The following is an 18,814-nucleotide window of genomic DNA, read 5'->3' as shown; positions in this document are numbered from 1 at the left end:
TTAGATTAAGTTCCTGTGGCATTTCTGGTTACGTTTATTCTTTGCAACCCCCGAAACAATTACGATATAGTCAGAACTGACAGAATAAGACATATATTAGATGTCAAACTCGGCTTTGCAAGTATACGGTGGTGATGAGATAACCGCAGTTATCATCGATCCTGGTTCATATACTACCAATATTGGTTATGCTGGAACTGATTGCCCGCAGTCCATTCTACCATCCAGTTTCGGTGAAATACATGAAGCAGAAGAAAGTACTAGCGAGGACAACACAGAAAAAACAAGGAAAACCAGAAAAGTGTTTTCTGAACAGTCAATTCCTATCCCAAGACCTGACTATGAAGTAAAGAGGGTTGTCGAGAATGGGCAGGTATGCGATTGGGATTCTGCCGTTGAACAGTGGTCTTGGGCATTGAGAAATGAACTTCACATAGAATCGAATAGAGGAATCCCTGCAATGTTAACAGAACCACTATGGAATAGTAAGGAAAATAGATCAAAGTCTCTGGAAATACTATTAGAAGGGATGGAATTTGAAGCATGCTATTTGACTGCAACTTCTACCGCTGTGTCTTTCGCGACAGGACGGCCAAATAGTTTGATTGTAGATATTGGCCATGATATCGCATCTGTTACACCAGTAATAGATGGTATGTCGCTTTCCAAATCTACAAGATGTAACCATTTCGCTGGTAGATTCCTCAACAAATTACTGACTGATTATTTGAAACCCAGAGAGATAATACCTTTATTTGAAGTTGAACAACGGAAACCAGAATTCAAGAGGAGGAGCTTTTCATATTCGGTTGCAGATTCGTTATATGATTATGCCAACTCTCGTGGTTTTTTCCAAGAGTGCAAGGAAACTATATTTCAAGTGGCTACAACACCTATTGCACAAGAGAAAAACAATCAAGCTACTTCCACTGGTAGAACAATTGAATCTCCTTGGAATGAAGTTATTGAATTCGAAAGTAATGACAGATACCAATTTGCAGAACAACTGATAAATCCCTTAAAAGAATCTGTGCCAGATGACTGGCCTGTCAATGTTGCAGGTGTTGTAGAAACTTGGAGAAACGACTATGTACCTATGAAACGTAATAAAGTAGGAAGTGGTAACAATAAAGAAAAAGAAGGAACCAAAGAGTCAACACCCTTGGATAGTAATACTGCAACACCATTGCCTGAATCGTCAAGTACCACTAATGAGAATGGTAAAAGAACGGCGGAAGATATTAAAAGAGAAGAATTACCTGGCATAGTGGATCTGATATCATCTTCCATATCATCATGCGATGTAGATATTAGAGCTTCACTAGCACACAATCTTGTAATAACGGGAGGTTCCTCAACTATACCTGGACTAAGTGACAGAATCCTAAATGAACTTAACATGAAATTTCCAGCTTTAAAATTTAGAGTTTTAGCCACGGGCCAAAGTATAGAAAGACAATATCAATCCTGGCTAGGTGGCAGCATTTTATCTAGTCTGGGCACCTTTCACCAATTGTGGATTGGGAAAAAAGAGTACGAAGAAGTCGGTTCAGAAAGATTGCTTCATGACAGACTTCGTTAATTCAGATTAGGCATACGTATCGAATAGTTATGTTATCTAGCAAGATCACATAGTAATAGCATTGTAATATTAACTTATACTATTTCTACACTTTATTACATGATATTATGAAAAACCTACTATCATATAGTATAAGTATATTCAACAGAATTATGTAAAGAACAAGTACTAATATTTATTATCAGACAGTAAATACGAAGTAAAATACATGTTAGTGTTCATTAAATTATCATTAATCATGATACAGTTGTGGAGCATCATTGGCTCGCAAAAAAAACAACTATAACTATGCAGTGCCATGTTGTAAAGACTCTTCAACACGATCTAAGGCAGCTTTAATCTTCATTCCCACTCTGGTACTCAATTCATAGTCGCCTGCATAATTCTGAGCTGTTACTAACCAATGCCTACATTCTGACAAATTATCAACACCATCAAGCTTCCAGGTGAAAAGTGCCCTTTCGTAAAGAGCTGTTGGATATGCCCAAGGGTCTTCAGTCTTTTTTATATATTTCACTTTACCATTTTGCATGTAGTAGATACTTGGTAGCACTTTTTCATCGAGTAGTTTAACACCACTCTCAACATCACCGAGTCTTCTCATTGTCAAAGATAACAATAGGTTTTTAATCAGTTCTTGATCAGGATCATGTTGGTCAATAGCAGGATTGTGGTAAGATGTCAACATCTTTTGTGCAATTTCAAGATCACTCTTACTCATTCTATTATACCCATTATAGAAATAAGTAATTTCACGAATAGGAGAAGTGCCAATAGCGTCAAGAATATTTTTAACGCCTAACTTCTTTTGTGTAGCCTTAAACTGCTCTACCTTTCTCAACATGAATCTGTCCAATGGCAAATTTTTCGACTTAAACGTCTTCTTCCCAAGTAATTTTGGAGCACTGAATATTAGCTCTTCAGCCTTTTCTCTATAAAATTCTAACTTATCATCCTTGATAAATCCCATCTGCGCCATTCTCCAGTTTTCAAGATAACAGCATCCAGCAAAATAAGTGTAAAATGCATGAGACCAGTCACTGATTTTCAATAAGGACAACAAATTTGTAGCTGCTCTTTCATATTCCTGCATATGAACCAATGTGATAGCTTTATCAAATACTAATAAACCTTTTACTTGTCTCATATGGATAGACTCTACATCAATGGAATCCAGCAATTCAATTGCCTCAGGAAGTCTACCTCTACTTGATAGCATCCTAGCTTCATTTAGTAACCATAATGCACTGTTTGGAAATAATGCTCTTGCATGCAAAAGTGCTTCTTCGAGGATAGGTCCCGGATGTAATAATGCATGCCCATCCATCTCATCGATTGAAATAGATCCATCACGATCAGTATCACTGTCTGAAGTTTTGGTATTACTTAGAGCAGGTGGTATATCGAAATCAACATCGGTAAACTGGAATGGACCATCATAATAAAACATTAGTCCAAGAAGACCAATGCAACCGTGAACATTTCTGTCTTTCGTAGCCTTCCAAATTAGCCTTAAACCTTCTTCACGTGAACCTCTAAACCCAACTATAGAAAGTACAGCTCCGATAGCCGGTGGAATTAAAGATAGAACAACTTGCAAAATACCGTAGCACAGGTTGACACCTGAATGGATAAATTCATCAATAGTAGCCTGTCTTTCAGCAGCTTCATCGGACAGAACTGATTGTTCACTATTTGCAAGCTCTTCCGATTTATTTGAAGCTGATAGTCCTAATCCTGACCTTAATCTTGAGATAGCAGGTGTGTTACCGATATGAGCCCCTGATAGCCGCAGTTTCCTCATCTTATATATCTTCTCTGCAAAGGCCCACAGTTCGGGATCATTGGATTCGGTCTCTGATAACTGATATGGAATATCTGCAGATACAAATGTAGCTTCTTCTGAAACAAAACTACCATTTGATTGAATACTCACTGCAGAGGAACTTGAAACTTTTCTTGACAATTCCGACTTTTTGACTACTTCCATTATTTCATGAAGCATTGAATATGCTTTCCTCAGCTTAAGTAATGCTTTTGCTGCATCCATCATACTCTCAGTAAACAACATCAAGAGGGCATGCAAGAGACATGACTCAGTGTAAGTGACTGCGTACACAGTACCTGGTGGGTAGATAGAACTATTCCTGATACCCGATTTCTGAGCCTCAGTACGGGACTTCCACGACAGTTGCTCCGCTTTGGCCAGCGTATTAGAAGCATTCTTGATCTCCTCCATCTCGAAACTTAATGTAGCTTGCAAGAATTCGATGACACCCCTGGCGAGGACAGTAATGGTCTGATTCTGCCCATTAACCTTCTCATTTTCCCTCAACAGTGCAAGGCCTTCCTCAGTCCTGTCATCCAGAACATAGTCCATGGCCCGTAACGCAATTTCGAAGTCATTAGCCTCCTTCAGGATCAATTTGGTCCTCTTCTCATTGATACTACTCCTGGTGGAATTCCCATTGGAGTCACTGCTGCCCTTCCCGGACAGTGCACCAAACACTTTGAACATTCCCACTATTCACTACCTCTTATATTTCAGTATACAAATATAGGTAATTTCCAAGAAGGTCACAAAGGGTATACACTACAAAAAAATCCACAATGTAAATATATATATTGAAAGATAGAGGTTTATCTGGAAAATTACTTATAACTCCTACCTGAGGAGCGGGGCTAAGGCTGCAACTTCACATTTTTCCTATTTTAGGCCCTGCGTAGACGGGTGGGACACAATTTTATCAGAGAACATTTCTCTGGGGGGGCCATTGATAGATGACTTTGACTGCGATATTTTTGGTCTAAAGTCCCAAAGTGACAAGGACCACTTAGTATGCCCATCCAAGAGTTGCACAGGGTTGTCCAATTTCGATGTTCTCTAATTTTGCACTTCTTTATTAATTCTCTTTTCTTGTTAGAGATGTTGCTTTTTTTTCCTTTAGAGGTTTACGTGTACGTACATCTCTAGGGAAGGAGCTATTTTTTCATCTTTCAAATGTACGGAACATCTTGCGTAATCCCAAAGGAACAATTGATCTTCCAGTTTTGCGTAGCTGCAGCCCTTTCTGGGAACTAGTTGCATATTTGCTGCTCAACTAGTGTCACAGTACAGCCTGTACAGACCGTCTCTTATAACCTTCCTTCTCTGAGGAAAAAGCAGCGAATCTCTAATAACCGTAGATCTTGATACTTGTTCAAAGTCTGTACACTGCTTTCTGTGGTCAGGATAATGTTTTAAACTTCCAGATCAATTGTCGTGCGGGAATTTCACCAAGCCACTACTACAATAGACTCTAGGTGTTACCCTATTGGGTAATGAACTAGTTCATCAATGTTCTGCTACTGTTTCTGTTGAGGGAAGATGGACTGAAAATGTTTGCGGGGAGATCCCTGATCCTAACAGAGTCTTGCTCCTACCCACAGGTGAAGGACTTAAATGACGTCATTTTTGACCCATCATGTGATTAGATTATAGAAAGTAAGTGATTATATTGTTATTTAATGCTGGCAAGTATTGCTATACCGACACATAATATAATTGCTAGATGTCTATTTAGTTATGCTGTTCTGCGATGGCTTGTTTTTGTTCTCTTTTGATGTTCTTCAGCTCTTTCTTCATCATTTTCTTTTTCTGCTTTCTCTCGAGCGCGGTCATCATGGTAGAGTTCACAACGTTGAGCACCCAGCGGTCCACGCTGTCCCATATCTTCGGGTCTAGCTCCTGTGGCAGTTTGCGTCCGTATAGACATTGGTCTACGAGCCACATTCCTACTAGGAAGGATTCTCTGTTCAAGGTTCCATCCTTTCGGGTGTCAACAAGGTCATAGATCTGTTTCAACAGATCATTGGGCAAGTTAGACCGTTCCCAGATGTCCTTAGCCACTAGATTTAGCATCAGTCCATCAGCCGGCAGGGAAAGTAAGAATCGGGTGACATCGTCTTCTTCATTATCACCATCACTCAATACACCCCCAACATTGGTGCTAGCATTACTATTTAAGTTACTAGCACTATCATCTTCATCTTTCTCTACTTCTTCCTTCGGCCACCAGGGCAAAAGATTCAAATATAGATATCTGTTAGTAACCCACATAGCTTCATACCTTTTCCTTTCTTGACTTGTGACAAAGCCAACATCCTTGTGCGACTTCCATGGCTTGTCCTCATTGAACCATTTAGTGTTCTTGTTACTATTGTTTAAATTACTGTTTACAGTGCTTACTCCACTTGCTAAATGCGTCAGCGCATAATGAGGGTAATATGGCACAACTGATGCCGTGCTTTTCAGTTTTTTCTTGATTTTATCTCTCCGACTTTTCTTCTTCTCCGCTACACCATCTCTCAATGAATAATCCAAATTGCTTACGTTCCCAGAATTGTTAATTGATGTACCGCTGTTTGCGTTACTATTAAAACCAACCTTACCAGAATAACTACTGCTTTGCAACAAACTGTTACTTCGAGGGTTCGACGATTCCCTGTCGCCTTTATACATAGCCTCACTATCATCTCGAGAATAATCCAAATCTTCATAAGCACTATCATAATCATCATCATCGTCATCGTCATCAATATACTGGGTCCTGAGATCATTGTCATCAAGATTATCATTTCCTAAATATTTCTGGCTGCGCATCGTAGTTTTAAATTTAACATTATTCTGGTTTGATTCAACCACTTTTTTACCTCCAAAATCGGTGCTGATATTCATTACAGGGTCATATCCAATAGGTGTAGCATTATTTCTTCTATCACTATTTTTTCCACCACCGAATATTTTAAATTTCAATTTACTTGTCTTCTGAGCCCTTGCACGACTTGGTATTAGGTCTGGAATAGTTCCCTTATAAGCCATATTAGTTCCATTAATCTTATTTAGAGCCTTATAAGCAGAAACATCACCAGTGGAAGCAAGATACTCTAGTTCTTCAACAGGGAGAGTCTGCGTACTCGGCGATAGTTTGGTCGCCGCTACCATTGCTGCTTGTTGTGAAGGTGAAAGGACATCGGACGATAAGGATCTCTGCATTGGTATATTTACTGACATACCTCCATGTTCCACTCCATCAACTGGTGACCTCTCTCGGATACCACTGCCTCTTATTTTTGTGATATCTTCTGATGAGGACCCGTCAATAAGAGATGACATTTCAGAGAAGTCGTTTTGATCATTGAAACCGGTACTTTCTAAATGCGGCTCCTGAATACTACCTATTTTATCTATTGGTGATGGGGGTCGTACTCGCCTTCCTGATGGTGTTCTCATAGGCCGTCTAACAACGTTAGGTTTAAGGCTATCCACACTGTCACCAGACCCATTCATAACAAAACTGTTTTTCCGACCCTCATCAATATCAACTGCTTCCATTTTTTGAATAATATCGTCCATATTACTGGGGGAGTTCTGTCTTAATGGTGTCACCGTATTGGGTTCGGACACAGATCCCTTAATAGTGCTCGAGTTTATCGAATTAGATCTCGAATTCATCATCTTCTCATGACCATTATGTGCTTCTTCATTACTTTTTGATCTCCTATCTATATTCTGGCTACTATTCCTCATTTGTGGGGATGTTACATTCAATGTTGGCACCGAAGGAATATATTGAGATGGAGGGGACCCAACAGCCAGATTAGAGGAAGTGACTGCGGCTGCAGAAGCTGCATGGTGCGCATTTTCTATATCTCTCCTTTTCTTATCCTGTAATTGCTGTTGAGTTGTTCTGATTTTGGACTTCTCTGCCACTACATTAGCTGCGGCAGTGGCTGCATCAAGCGGAGTATGGGAAGTAGGTGATACTATTGCTGTTGGCGATGCCCTAACCACACGCACTGGTTGTTTTATTGCTATAGGAGCTGTAGTTGCCGTATTTTCTCCCAATGGCTTTGTCACCTTGTGCATACCCTCGTTCCCACTATTGTGGCTGCTAGATGTACCACTTGGAGTGCCGACCTTGTGAACTCTCTGTGCGGTATCAGCCTGTTTATCCAGGTGCCCAGCAGAATCTAGCCCTACGGGCGACGGTGGTGTACTGTTCGCATTATCTGCATGCCGTTTGAAGATAACCTGCGCTGCCGCAAGTGAATCGTTCTTGGCATCTTGCGGGAGCTCAGACATCTGCTCCTGCACATGGTTCCTCCTCCGTTTATTTAGCCGCATATGCATTGTTCCAAAATTTGCTCTCAAATTATCAGCGTCCAGGATGAAACGATAGTTTCCCAAGGATAAATTTAAGTATAATTGCTACCTGTCCTCACAGTATCATCGATTTAAGGCTTACTATAGTTGGCCTTTTTGTGCTTTTTAAGAAACGTACGAGCTGCCCGAGATGAGCTCCAAACCGATGGGACTTACCAAGGTAAAGATAGTCAAAAGGGCTATTAAGTATATAGAATGTACCTAGAACAAAGCTATATTTACTAGAAATGTATACAATCTCTATTTTTTGTCGGTTGATAGTGTGGCTCTATCCTATGGCTTATTAGACACTCCCCCTACTAGCCCTAGGCCCAGCATAATTGGTACGATAGTCCCTTCAAAAATACCTCAATTATGATGCAGCAATAGTAATAGACCGTAGCAACGGGGGGAGAGACACTGGACATCAACTTTGGTGTTCTACCCACCATCATTAGCTTATCTTGTGATCATCGGAACCCTTTCGCATGTGTTTCCTCATCTCGAAGCAGACGACAAAGGGCTCTTCGGGTCTTTCTTCAGAAATTTTCTTTTTGCAATCATTATAAGCTACCGATTATCGGTGATCCAGTTACTAGTCACAGAATCGAGATATTGCTTCTTTATATAAAGCTAGACGTCTCTGTGACTTACCAGTTGACTTTTGATAATTTGAGAAAGTGTCGAGAAAGTGGAATTCCAGCTCTAGCGTAACGAGAGAAAACACATGCCCATTGCAGATTCTAACTCGCCGCTTTTCCCCATAGGGAAGGACTTGACCATCCCAACTGATGCCAAACCGGTGGCATCCACCGCGTCTGTGCAGATATATATCAAGTTGGCGGAGCCTGTTGTTTTTCTACAGGATTTCGAGAACTTGAATCACAGCGATAAGCCCCCCGGGATCCTGAGAGGTTCCTTGATTTTGAGGATTCTGAAACCTACTAAAGTGAAGAACCTGACTTTGAACTTCAAAGGTTATGCACGTACAGAATGGATCGAAGGTATACCGCCAAAGAAGCAGGAGTTTGCCGAGATTAACGATATCATAAATCACACTTGGCCGTTCTACCAGTCCTCAGAGCATCACCACTCTCATCATGCACATTCTTCAACGGCCTCTAGCTCTCCAGCTGCAAGTAATGCAACTTCAAATAATAGTGGATCGAATACAAGAACAGGGACTCCTGGTAACGAGGACAGTCCTGTTTATAAAGGCACAGGTGCCGCATTGTATAGACCTTTACCAAGAAGTACCAGCGAAAGAGCACTTAGAACTGGTGCTACTCAGTCATCTACACCAACAAATTTCTCTCCTTTGAAGAATAATACTGTTCTGAGGTCAAAATCAAAGGATAATCTAGATGACTTTGCCAGAAAGCGTGTCCTTTCTAGGGCTTCATCCCATTCGACTTTGACTAACAATAGTTTTAACAGTTCCAGTAATAACAATAATGGCCACACCCTAAATAAAACCCTATCACCAATGAGTTTTTTGAGAAGAGCTACATCCTCGAACTCTGCCCACGCTTTTGGCGTAAATGATACACCTTCAGCCTCACATAGAAACGGCGCTTCAACACCTACTCATCCTGCACCAACAGGCTCATTCATTTCTGATATATTGAGCGGAAACTTTGCATCTCCAGGCGATTCCACAACTCATAATCATGCAGGAAACTCCTCACACCAAGTGAACTCTAATAATCAGAGTCAACAGGCTACTGCAGATTTTGATCCAGTAGGTGAGAATGGAACTTTTCAACCTGGTGATTATATCTATCCGTTTGAACAATTGATTCCTCAATCATACCCAGAAACAGTCAAGGCTGAGTTCGGATTTGTTGAGTATTATTTATTCGTAAGTTTGGAGAGACATGGTCCATTTAAGTCTAATCTAACTGGTAGAACTCCGGTCAATATCATAAGAACACAGTCTGATAACTCGGTGGAAGAGAGTGAACCAATAATTATCTCTAGGGATTGGGAGAATGCGTTATTTTATGATATTGTAATTGGTTCTAAAGATATTGTCTTAGATGCTTTTTTGCCTATAAATTTTAGACTATCACCAATGGAAAAGCTAACATTACATAGAATAAGAATTTATGTTACCGAGACAATGGAATATTTTTGCAAGAATCAGAAGGTACATAGGATTGAGCCCACTAAAAAGTTTTTACTTGCAGAACACAAAGGTCCAAGAGTCCCAGGTTTACCGAAAGATGCAAATTATAACAAGGCTAAGAACATGGGAAATTTGCTATTAGATGAAAGTTCCGGGGATTTGGTAAATAAAGAGTTTCAATACCAACTATTTGTTCCTAGTAAGTTCAATAATCATCAAAAAATACACCCAGATACGACGTATGACAATATCAAAGCCAACCATTGGATCAAGATATGTTTACGACTCTCTAGAGTAGTCGGAGATAAAAGAAAACATTATGAAATTAGTATTGATTCTCCAATGCGTGTTTTACATAAGCTGTGTTCACATGCGAACACACTATTGCCAAGCTATGAAAGTCACTTAATCTTCAATAAGCAAAACTTTACTGATAGCAGTTCACAAAAGAATAGGGAAAGCACCAATGATAATGAACTTGGTCTGTATCATGATTCTAATATTTTCTTTCCTAAAGAAGTCCTGATGTCACCATTGCTGTCGCCTGATGTTCAGGCATTGGATGTAAACACAGAATCGATATATAATGCACCATACCGTGTTATACGTCATGATGAGTTTGATGACTCCAGGCATAAATCAGGAAATGATCCTAGCGCAAATGTTTTCAATTCTCCCACTTTGAAATCAAACATTTATCAACCTGATTCAATTCAAAGAGAGCTTGCCTCTCCTCAAGCTGTCCCACTTTCGCCAATGCTATCATCACTTTCACTTACTGATTTTCATCAATCAAACCCTCCTGATTTCGAAAGCCTGGAAGACCAGCTTTCAGCAGCAACTACTAGGTCCAATTCGCCAATGATTCTACCAAAAGATCCTCCTACCTATAAAGAAGCTACACACAATGACCCTTCCGGTGTGGTAGCTTCTGCAAGTATACCTAAAATAAAATTGAGTCATTCTCAAGAGTCTCTACCGATTAATAATAAAAATCTTCGTATCAAAGGGCTGACACCATTCTCAGATACTGCCTCCATAGATACGTTGAGTAATGATAGCGATATTGCGGCCGGATTCCAATTTAGCTCTTCACCAAATTTAACCCATTCACTATTGAGATCTCATTCACCATCTATGATATCCCTCCATACAGGTGAGAATGTTAAGAATACCCCACGTCTTGATGTTAGCCATGATAATATGCCTTCTACTATTAGAGATGACCGCCATTTTTTTAATGACATAAGTCAGATTTTGGGAGATGAAGCGGAAGAGAACGAGAACCATTTGAAACTGAGCAGGACTCATGAATCATCTAATGGTGAGGCTTCAGCACGTTCATCATTCGACATGTCTGCTATTAATTTTAGGAAGGATAGTGTCACAGCTGAGCCATTACTTTCCAATCGCAATAACTCTCAAATTTCTGGTATTGGCAATTTTGCAATGCCATCAAAAGAATCTTTACCATTACTAGGATCACCCACAGATTCTTCTGTTGATATAACAGCACTATATGATAGAAACTCTGCTGCCTGGCATCCTCTGCAACTAGAGGGTGAAATACCACTCTCTCCTATAGTGAGTAACGAATCACATTCAAACATGTTATTCAAGGCAAATCAAAGACCTAACGATGATGCTACAAATACATCTCACGATGACATGCTAACTAGGGATGTTAATCCAACCGATGATTCATCAGGAGGGCTATCAGATACGGATCACAGAAGAACCTCACATATAGGCGAGCATGAAAAGCCCATAACTAACGCAGCTGAAACACATAAAAATATCAATGCGGTAGATAGTATATGATTGTTGTTATGGGGTGACAAAAGCAATGGATGATAATAAAATTCTGATCGAATGCACCTTGATTAGGGTATTATCTAACTTCTCAGATATAACCTACGGTGATTAGAACTGATGTATTTTGTAAAGTTTTAATTACAGTAGGAAATATCTAGGCAAAATATGGATTGGCTTAGTTTTATTTTATTTACTATTTTACCAGTTACATACGTAAATACTACCTCAAAGTTTGCGAAATGACGTTCGTAATATCGTCTGGTGTATATTTAATATGCTTTCTAGGGTTTTTGAATGAGTCCTTGTACCGGCCATAGAATCTATCATACATTGGCATCAATAAAGCCACAATTTCACTTTTGAGTAGGCGTTTCAATGCTGGATCAGAGAGTTTATATTGTTTGGTTCTTGATATCAAGTCTTCAAAACCTTCATTAAACCTCCTAAACTTTTCTTTAATTTGTTCTTTGTCTTTCGATTTTTTACCTACACTATCAATAACAACGGTATCCATTAAGTTGACAGTTAAGTCCTTCCAATCTGCGACTAGGTAGTTGACATATCTCTTTTTTAGTTTTTCTATTCTGGCTTTGCCTAAATTACCAAGCATTACGCTTAGTTCTGATTTTTCGACTATTTGCTCAACTAATGTCATGTTCATCAATACTAAGAAACCTATCCTTTGTTTAAACTTATTTCTGGCACTATTTGGATTAGCAACATCTGGTTCTTGATTTGGCATCAAAATAGTCTGTGCTCTTCTTTCAAGATTTGCTACAAGAGTGTCAATACAATCACTTAAAAAACATGATAAAAGTGAAGCCGCTGTTTCATTATCTGCAATAGCAGCACTTTGGATCGTATACTCTTTTTCTCTGAACGATTTAGACAGCCACACATCTCGCGATATGCTTTCCATTGCTGCCAAGCATCCTGTTTTATATTCGCTAAACTTTCTCAACCTCGACATTGTGTCAACAGTAGCTTCAGTAACACCATTGTCTGAAGGGATAGTTGTCATCTGGTTCGTTTTTGATTTAATTCTATCAACTGTATCTTTAAACAAAGATCTTGTTACATCTTTGACTTGCTTGTCAGCATCAATCAATTGCATTTGATTTTTTAAGTTCATCCCTTTAACACTTTTTTGGACTCCACTAATGCACTCAGTAAGCTCAAAACTGAACAACCCAGCATTATCGATGTTTGACTTGACAAATATTAAGTCACTCATCAAAACCTTGCAAAATGCTGCAACTATTGGATCCAAAATATTTCTTAGGACTCTAGGTTTTATTTCTGCAAATTGTGAGAAAACATCATCTATTAGGGACCTTTCATTAGCAATAAATCCAAGTACGGCCTCAGTGTAGTTAATGAAACCACTACTACCTTTCTCATAAGGAGCATTTTTGCTTGAAGTTACCTTTTTTGCGAATGGTTCCATAAAAGCCATTGACTTCAGCATTTGGTCTCCTCTCTCTCTGATAAAAATATCCTGCATTCTTGAGTCTTCTGATTTCACATAAAAGTAGTTAAAAATAATTAACATCTGTGATATATCTTCATCTGAATAGTAAGGAAATGGTATCTTCTTCTCCATATTTATCTGTGGATCAAATGGTTCTATTCTTTTCAGTATTTGAATAAATTCCAATTCTAACTGTTCCTCTGACGATGTTATCATTTCTTTTAAGTGTTTCAAAATACCATGAAACTCTGCATTTTCAGTATGCCTCGAATTTCCTACACTCATGTCCTGGTACATGTCTTCTAATTTGTGTAGTTCGACCGTAAATGGTTTCAAACCTAAGCTCGCAATACCTTTCCTTAACAGAACCTCATGTTTTGATGCTTCATTTGCCAAATCTTTTACTGATGCCACCGAGTTCAGGGTACTATCGATATTTCTTTGTAATGTTTTGAGAACATTATTTCTTGCTAGTATCGGGCCAAATAGCTGACTCGATTGAGCCGAAGTCTTCGATATCTTCGCTAATGACTTATTTACCTGATGTGTAAGCCTACTAGTTTTCTCTAGCCCTTGCGAAAGAACAAGAATATCGGCTTCATCGACATCTATCTCGTTCATTGCTTATGTACAAATTGGAAGTTTTATCCAAAATAGTTGCGTGCTATCCTCGAACTTTTACCTGAGTAATCGTAGAGTCTAGACTATTGAACCACGTTTGAAAGCACTATTATATAACTGGCCCTTTTGATATTGTATGGCTTGTAAACAGGCTGTCATATTATTATAGTCTAGTCAGATCAAGAAGAACCGACTATATGTACAGTTTTGTTTAGGGATTACCAAACTTTCCTTAGGAGCTGCTGATTATTCGCTTTAGTGACAAAATGTGAAAAAGTGAATAAAAAGTCGATGAGCTTCTCTGATTTAGTCTCATTGCAATATCTTGAAATTCTACTGAGTGTCAAGAAATATATATATAAGACGAGCTTTATAACATTATGAATCTATCCCGTAACGTTAAAGATTTGGTTGAGAAATTAGAGGCTGCTTCACAATTGCCTGGGAGAGGAAAAGCCATCAAACGAATCTGTAAACTGTCAAACTCTGATGGTCAAGTGGTTAGTTGGAAGTTCAATGAGTGGGACTACGGTAAAAATAACATCAAACTACCATGCTGCGCTCGTGGGCTGTTTATAACTGACGATAGCAAGAATCCTCAAATAGTTGCTCGAGGTTATGACAAATTCTTTAATATTGATGAAACTCCATTTACTCGATGGGACACTTTAGAAAGCGATACCAAAGGGACATACAATGTTACGTTAAAGGCTAATGGGTGTATTATCTTTGTATCTGGTATGGCTGATGGGACATTAGTAGTTTGTTCAAAACACTCTACTGGGCCAAGAGATGACGTTGACAGAAATCATGCCGATGCTGGTGAGCAATTCCTTCTATCACAGTTGAAATCCATTGGTATCGAGCCTCAACAATTAGCATTGGAACTCTATCAAAATAATGTAACTGCAGTGGCTGAATATTGTGATGACACATTTGAAGAGCACATATTGGAGTATACAAATGACGATGTTGGTTTATATTTACATGGTATAAACTATAATGAAACCACATTTAGGACATGGGATATGGATAGTGTTAGTGAATTTGCCAGAAAATACAACTTTAAGCAAATTAAATATGAAAATTTTAATGATTTCACCTTATTAAAGAAATTCTTGGAAGAATGCTCCAATAGTGGAACGTATCATGGCCAGGAGGTAGAAGGTTTTGTAATAAGATGTAAAACCAGAGAAAATGGGAATGATTTCTTCTTTAAGTATAAATTTGAAGAACCCTATCTAATGTACAGGCAGTGGAGAGAAGTTACTAAGGATTATATTTCAACTAAATCCAGAGTTTTCAAATTCAAAAAACATAAATTTATTACCAATAAGTATTTAGATTTTGTGATTCCAATCTTAGATTCGAGCCCGGCCTTATGTGAAGAGTATATGAAGGGATTTGGTATTATTAAACTAAGGAATGAGTTTTTGAAAGATTTTGGTATGTCGGGCTTAGAAATATTGAACCATGAAAAAGTATTGGAGTTGGAAAATGCTAATAAAATTGATTATGATACTGTAGATGAACATACAAAATTTTTGATTATTCCTGTGGCTGTAATTGGTTGTGGTAAAACCACGACAGCTATGACAATCAATAATATCTACCCTGAAAGTTGGGGACATGTTCAAAATGATAATATTACTGGCAAAGACAACTCATTACTAATGAAGCGGTCTCTAGAGTTATTAGCCAAGCCAGGAATTAAATGTGTGGTTGTTGACAGAAATAATCACCAAGCTAGAGAAAGGAAAGAGTTGTTTGACTGGATAGACGAGTATAAGGAAGACTACTTGCCCTACGATACAAATATTAAAGTAATTTGTCTCTCGTTTACCAAAAGAGATGACCTGGAAAATGTCAGGGAGATCACAACTAATAGAGTTTTTGCAAGAGGTGATGATCATCAAAGTATCAAATTGTCTAAATATGGTGAAAAAAAAGTTATGGGAATTATGAGCGGTTTCATTAAAAGATTTCAGCCAGTTAATGAAGATCGTATGCCAGATATTATGTTTGATCATGTCATTGATTTGACTGTTACAGAAAAGGATTCTTCCTTGATCAATGCTAAGAGAATCCTAAATAACTTGCATGATAAGTACCCTGTTTTGGTACCAACTGTCCCGACTGATGAAGAAATCAGAGCAGCATTTGAGAAGAGTTTAGAATATAAGCCGACCACTGTGAAAATTATCAATGAGAAGGGCAGTAGAAGAAATAAAAATAAAGACAAAAAACATACATCAGCCCCAACTATGAAAAAACTGAAACCTGTCTACTTCTTTGCTGAATTAAGAGATCCGACGAAGTTATTACGGTGTATTAAAGCTTTTATAGAAGAGAATCGGTCCTCAATTGATAATGATAGTTATATACATATTGACAGATTGTTTCAAGATAAGAAATACCAGGAAAAACTACATGTGACATTGATTCACTTGATGCAAGGCAAAAAAGGGACTGAGACTCAACAACAGCTGTGGGATGATTATTTACGCAGTTTTGATGAGTATCTCACTGTCAATCCTGAAACCTTTGATAAGAATTGTGATAGAATCAAAACTAAATATTCCATCAAAGTAACAGTCCAAAGTTTATATTGGGATTCAAAAATTGCCACATTAACTGTTAAACCTGAATTAGTGGAAGTTGAACGTGATGGTAGCTTAAACACATTGGCTTGTTGTAATGACATCCCTCATATAACTTTAGGTATCCTAGAAGAAGGAATTAAGCCAGTATATTCAAATGAACTTCTCAAAATGATGAACCAAAATGACAAAGAATCAAGACCAGCTAACAGTTTCTGTTTGGAATTGGCAGGGCTTGAGGTACAAATTGCTGATGTTTATATACATTTATAGAATGATTCACAGCCAGATATTTTACTTTTAAAATATCATTTTTATTTTATAGAAAATAGCATTAAAGTCACAGGCATAATTCTTTTAACATGTCATACATCTACATTTCTATTGGAAGATACCAATATCTTAAACGGGTTCTCTTATAATTTATTATGAACATTTCTTCGTGAGTGGATAATATTATATTGCATAACCGTACTATTTTATCATTCTGCCACGACAGTTTCCGATTCCTGCGAATAGTTGAATGTTAGAAAACCGTAGTGAATAAGTTCGAGGTCCGCACTTCAATAACCACAGTGAAATAAATACCAAGTCTGTCCTGTACGATTGAGGTTTACAACATAAGTACATTTGACATACTGAGGGTTATCCTTAATAGCATAGTAATCTCAAAAAGTTTTCTTGATTCTGGACGGTACCATAATTCCATGTGTTGAGAACGATGAGAAAGCAGGTTATTGGAATTAATAATATCTTCCATTTAGCAAGGATACGAAGTATACCTGTACATTGTCATTGTAAAGGTCCATTATATTCTTATCCAGTTGTCTCCAAAACCTTGTTTCACACAAAAAATGTCGAGGTGTCGAAGTATTCACATGTGGAGCTCAGATCACTGAATGAACAAATACACTCTCAACTTACATCATTAACTGATTTGAATAAACGGCAACTGCTCCTTGTTGAAACACTCAGCCGAAATAATAACTTAGAAAAGCTCTTAGATTACTACGAAATTGACGAAGGATCAGTTGAAGATGCTATACAGCTTTTGCAGGATAGTAATGTCAGCATCCAGGAATTTTCATCAATGATTCAACCGGTACTTAATAGGACAAACCTAGTTGGTAAATACCATATGGGATACTTATCGAAACTAATGCAAATTTATATCTCACTGACAAGAACTCATAATGGTGGGAGTGTTGACGCTCTTAATAAAGATGATATGAACAAGTTCATAAAGCGCTTTATTGAAGGAAGTCAATTAAAGAGAGCTCAGACGGCTCTGCAGTTTTTACTTGATGGCTACAAGGAAAGAGGAGAAGATTTGTTGGGACCTTATGGTGATAAACAAACAATAGCACATTTCCTAATGCTAAGATCCGGTGCTTTGCAGGACCTTTGGAAAATTGATGTGTCAAATGGTAACAATAAAAAGCAGGCATTTTACAAAATAAATGGCAGTCACAGAAATGTTAAATCAACATATAATGTTCTAGATAGTGTGAAGCTTTTTGAAATAGTTCGTTATATCTTACGCTACAATGATAAAGACAATCATTCACAACCTGTTTATTTTGATGAAGGTATACTAAAGAATGTCATACTTTGTTTAGGCTATGTTGGGCAGACAACATTGATTGAGGACATTATCAACAAGATATGGGAGTTAGACTCTGTCTCAGTACCGCCCAAATATAATATAACAGTTACAAGTGATCTCTTAACTGCCATTGTATCGGCTTACTCTAAATGTGGTAAAAGTATTCAGCCAGGTTTGGTAATTGCTGATAAATTTTTCGGTAAAATTCCAAACATAATTGTGAAGGATGATTTCTGGATAAACCTTCAAAAATGGAATATTATATTACCCAATAAATGGCGTTCCACCATCGATCTTTCTAAGAGAACATGGGAGCTGATGAAAAGCTGGAGAAATTCAACCAATAATGGTGGGTTTATTACTGCAAATGTTGAATTTCTGAACCTAGTATATAAGGTCTTAAGCAGCGACTATATCAAACTCAAGGATTTGGAGTGGATTTATGATATATTTCAGCACTCACTAGTGACACTTTATTCAAAAAATAGCTTGACGGTTGATGAAATTAAACTCTTGAAGAAGTTTCAAATATTCACTATAAAAAAAATGGTGTATTTTGGGCATTACTCAAAATGTCTCCAATTTATAAAAGAATGGTCATATGACGCAGCAAACAAGCAGCAATTAACAAATCTATTTGTTGTTCTAAGAAATAGATACCTACAAAAGAGAGGATATAACCAAGAAAAGGAAATGACTAAGGTTCAAAAGAAATACGATGAGGAGGAACAGGAAGATATGCTGTTGGGAGGACTTTGGTGAATAGCGTGTATATACTAATATTTGACTTAAATGTCATCATTTTAA

The 18,814-nt window shown here is 37.9% G+C and overlaps 7 protein-coding genes across 7 annotated transcripts; 4 read left to right on the top strand and 3 right to left on the bottom strand.

Annotated features, from left to right (window-relative positions):
- Positions 1–100: 100 nt before the first annotated feature.
- Positions 101–1,582, top strand: ARP4 (Arp4p; the record flags this gene model as incomplete). Its single annotated transcript, XM_449486.1, has 1 exon — positions 101–1,582. One exon carries the CDS (start codon positions 101–103, stop codon positions 1,580–1,582), a length of 1,482 nt encoding a protein of 493 aa, XP_449486.1.
- A 286-nt stretch (positions 1,583–1,868) lies between these two features.
- Positions 1,869–4,100, bottom strand: IML2 (Iml2p; the record flags this gene model as incomplete). Its single annotated transcript, XM_449485.1, has 1 exon — positions 1,869–4,100. One exon carries the CDS (start codon positions 4,098–4,100, stop codon positions 1,869–1,871), a length of 2,232 nt encoding a protein of 743 aa, XP_449485.1.
- A 1,041-nt stretch (positions 4,101–5,141) lies between these two features.
- Positions 5,142–7,754, bottom strand: TAX4 (Tax4p; the record flags this gene model as incomplete). Its single annotated transcript, XM_449484.1, has 1 exon — positions 5,142–7,754. The coding sequence occupies one exon, from the start codon at positions 7,752–7,754 to the stop codon at positions 5,142–5,144; it is 2,613 nt and encodes an 870-aa protein (XP_449484.1).
- A 739-nt stretch (positions 7,755–8,493) lies between these two features.
- ALY2 (Aly2p) lies at positions 8,494–11,715 on the top strand (the record flags this gene model as incomplete). Its single annotated transcript, XM_449483.1, has 1 exon — positions 8,494–11,715. The coding sequence occupies one exon, from the start codon at positions 8,494–8,496 to the stop codon at positions 11,713–11,715; it is 3,222 nt and encodes a 1,073-aa protein (XP_449483.1).
- Positions 11,716–11,929: 214 nt separating this feature from the next.
- Positions 11,930–13,801, bottom strand: EXO70 (GTP-Rho binding exocyst subunit EXO70; the record flags this gene model as incomplete). Its single annotated transcript, XM_449482.1, has 1 exon — positions 11,930–13,801. One exon carries the CDS (start codon positions 13,799–13,801, stop codon positions 11,930–11,932), a length of 1,872 nt encoding a protein of 623 aa, XP_449482.1.
- A 380-nt stretch (positions 13,802–14,181) lies between these two features.
- On the top strand, positions 14,182–16,674 carry TRL1 (tRNA ligase; the record flags this gene model as incomplete). Its single annotated transcript, XM_449481.1, has 1 exon — positions 14,182–16,674. The coding sequence occupies one exon, from the start codon at positions 14,182–14,184 to the stop codon at positions 16,672–16,674; it is 2,493 nt and encodes an 830-aa protein (XP_449481.1).
- A 448-nt stretch (positions 16,675–17,122) lies between these two features.
- On the top strand, positions 17,123–18,769 carry AEP2 (Aep2p; the record flags this gene model as incomplete). Its single annotated transcript, XM_449480.1, has 1 exon — positions 17,123–18,769. One exon carries the CDS (start codon positions 17,123–17,125, stop codon positions 18,767–18,769), a length of 1,647 nt encoding a protein of 548 aa, XP_449480.1.
- Positions 18,770–18,814: the final 45 nt, after the last annotated feature.

The sequence above is a fragment of the Nakaseomyces glabratus genome, chromosome M (genome assembly GCF_010111755.1).
Source record: "Nakaseomyces glabratus chromosome M, complete sequence".
NCBI classification, from domain to species: domain Eukaryota; kingdom Fungi; phylum Ascomycota; class Saccharomycetes; order Saccharomycetales; family Saccharomycetaceae; genus Nakaseomyces; species Nakaseomyces glabratus.
This window is presented reverse-complemented; position numbering and strand designations above follow the sequence as displayed.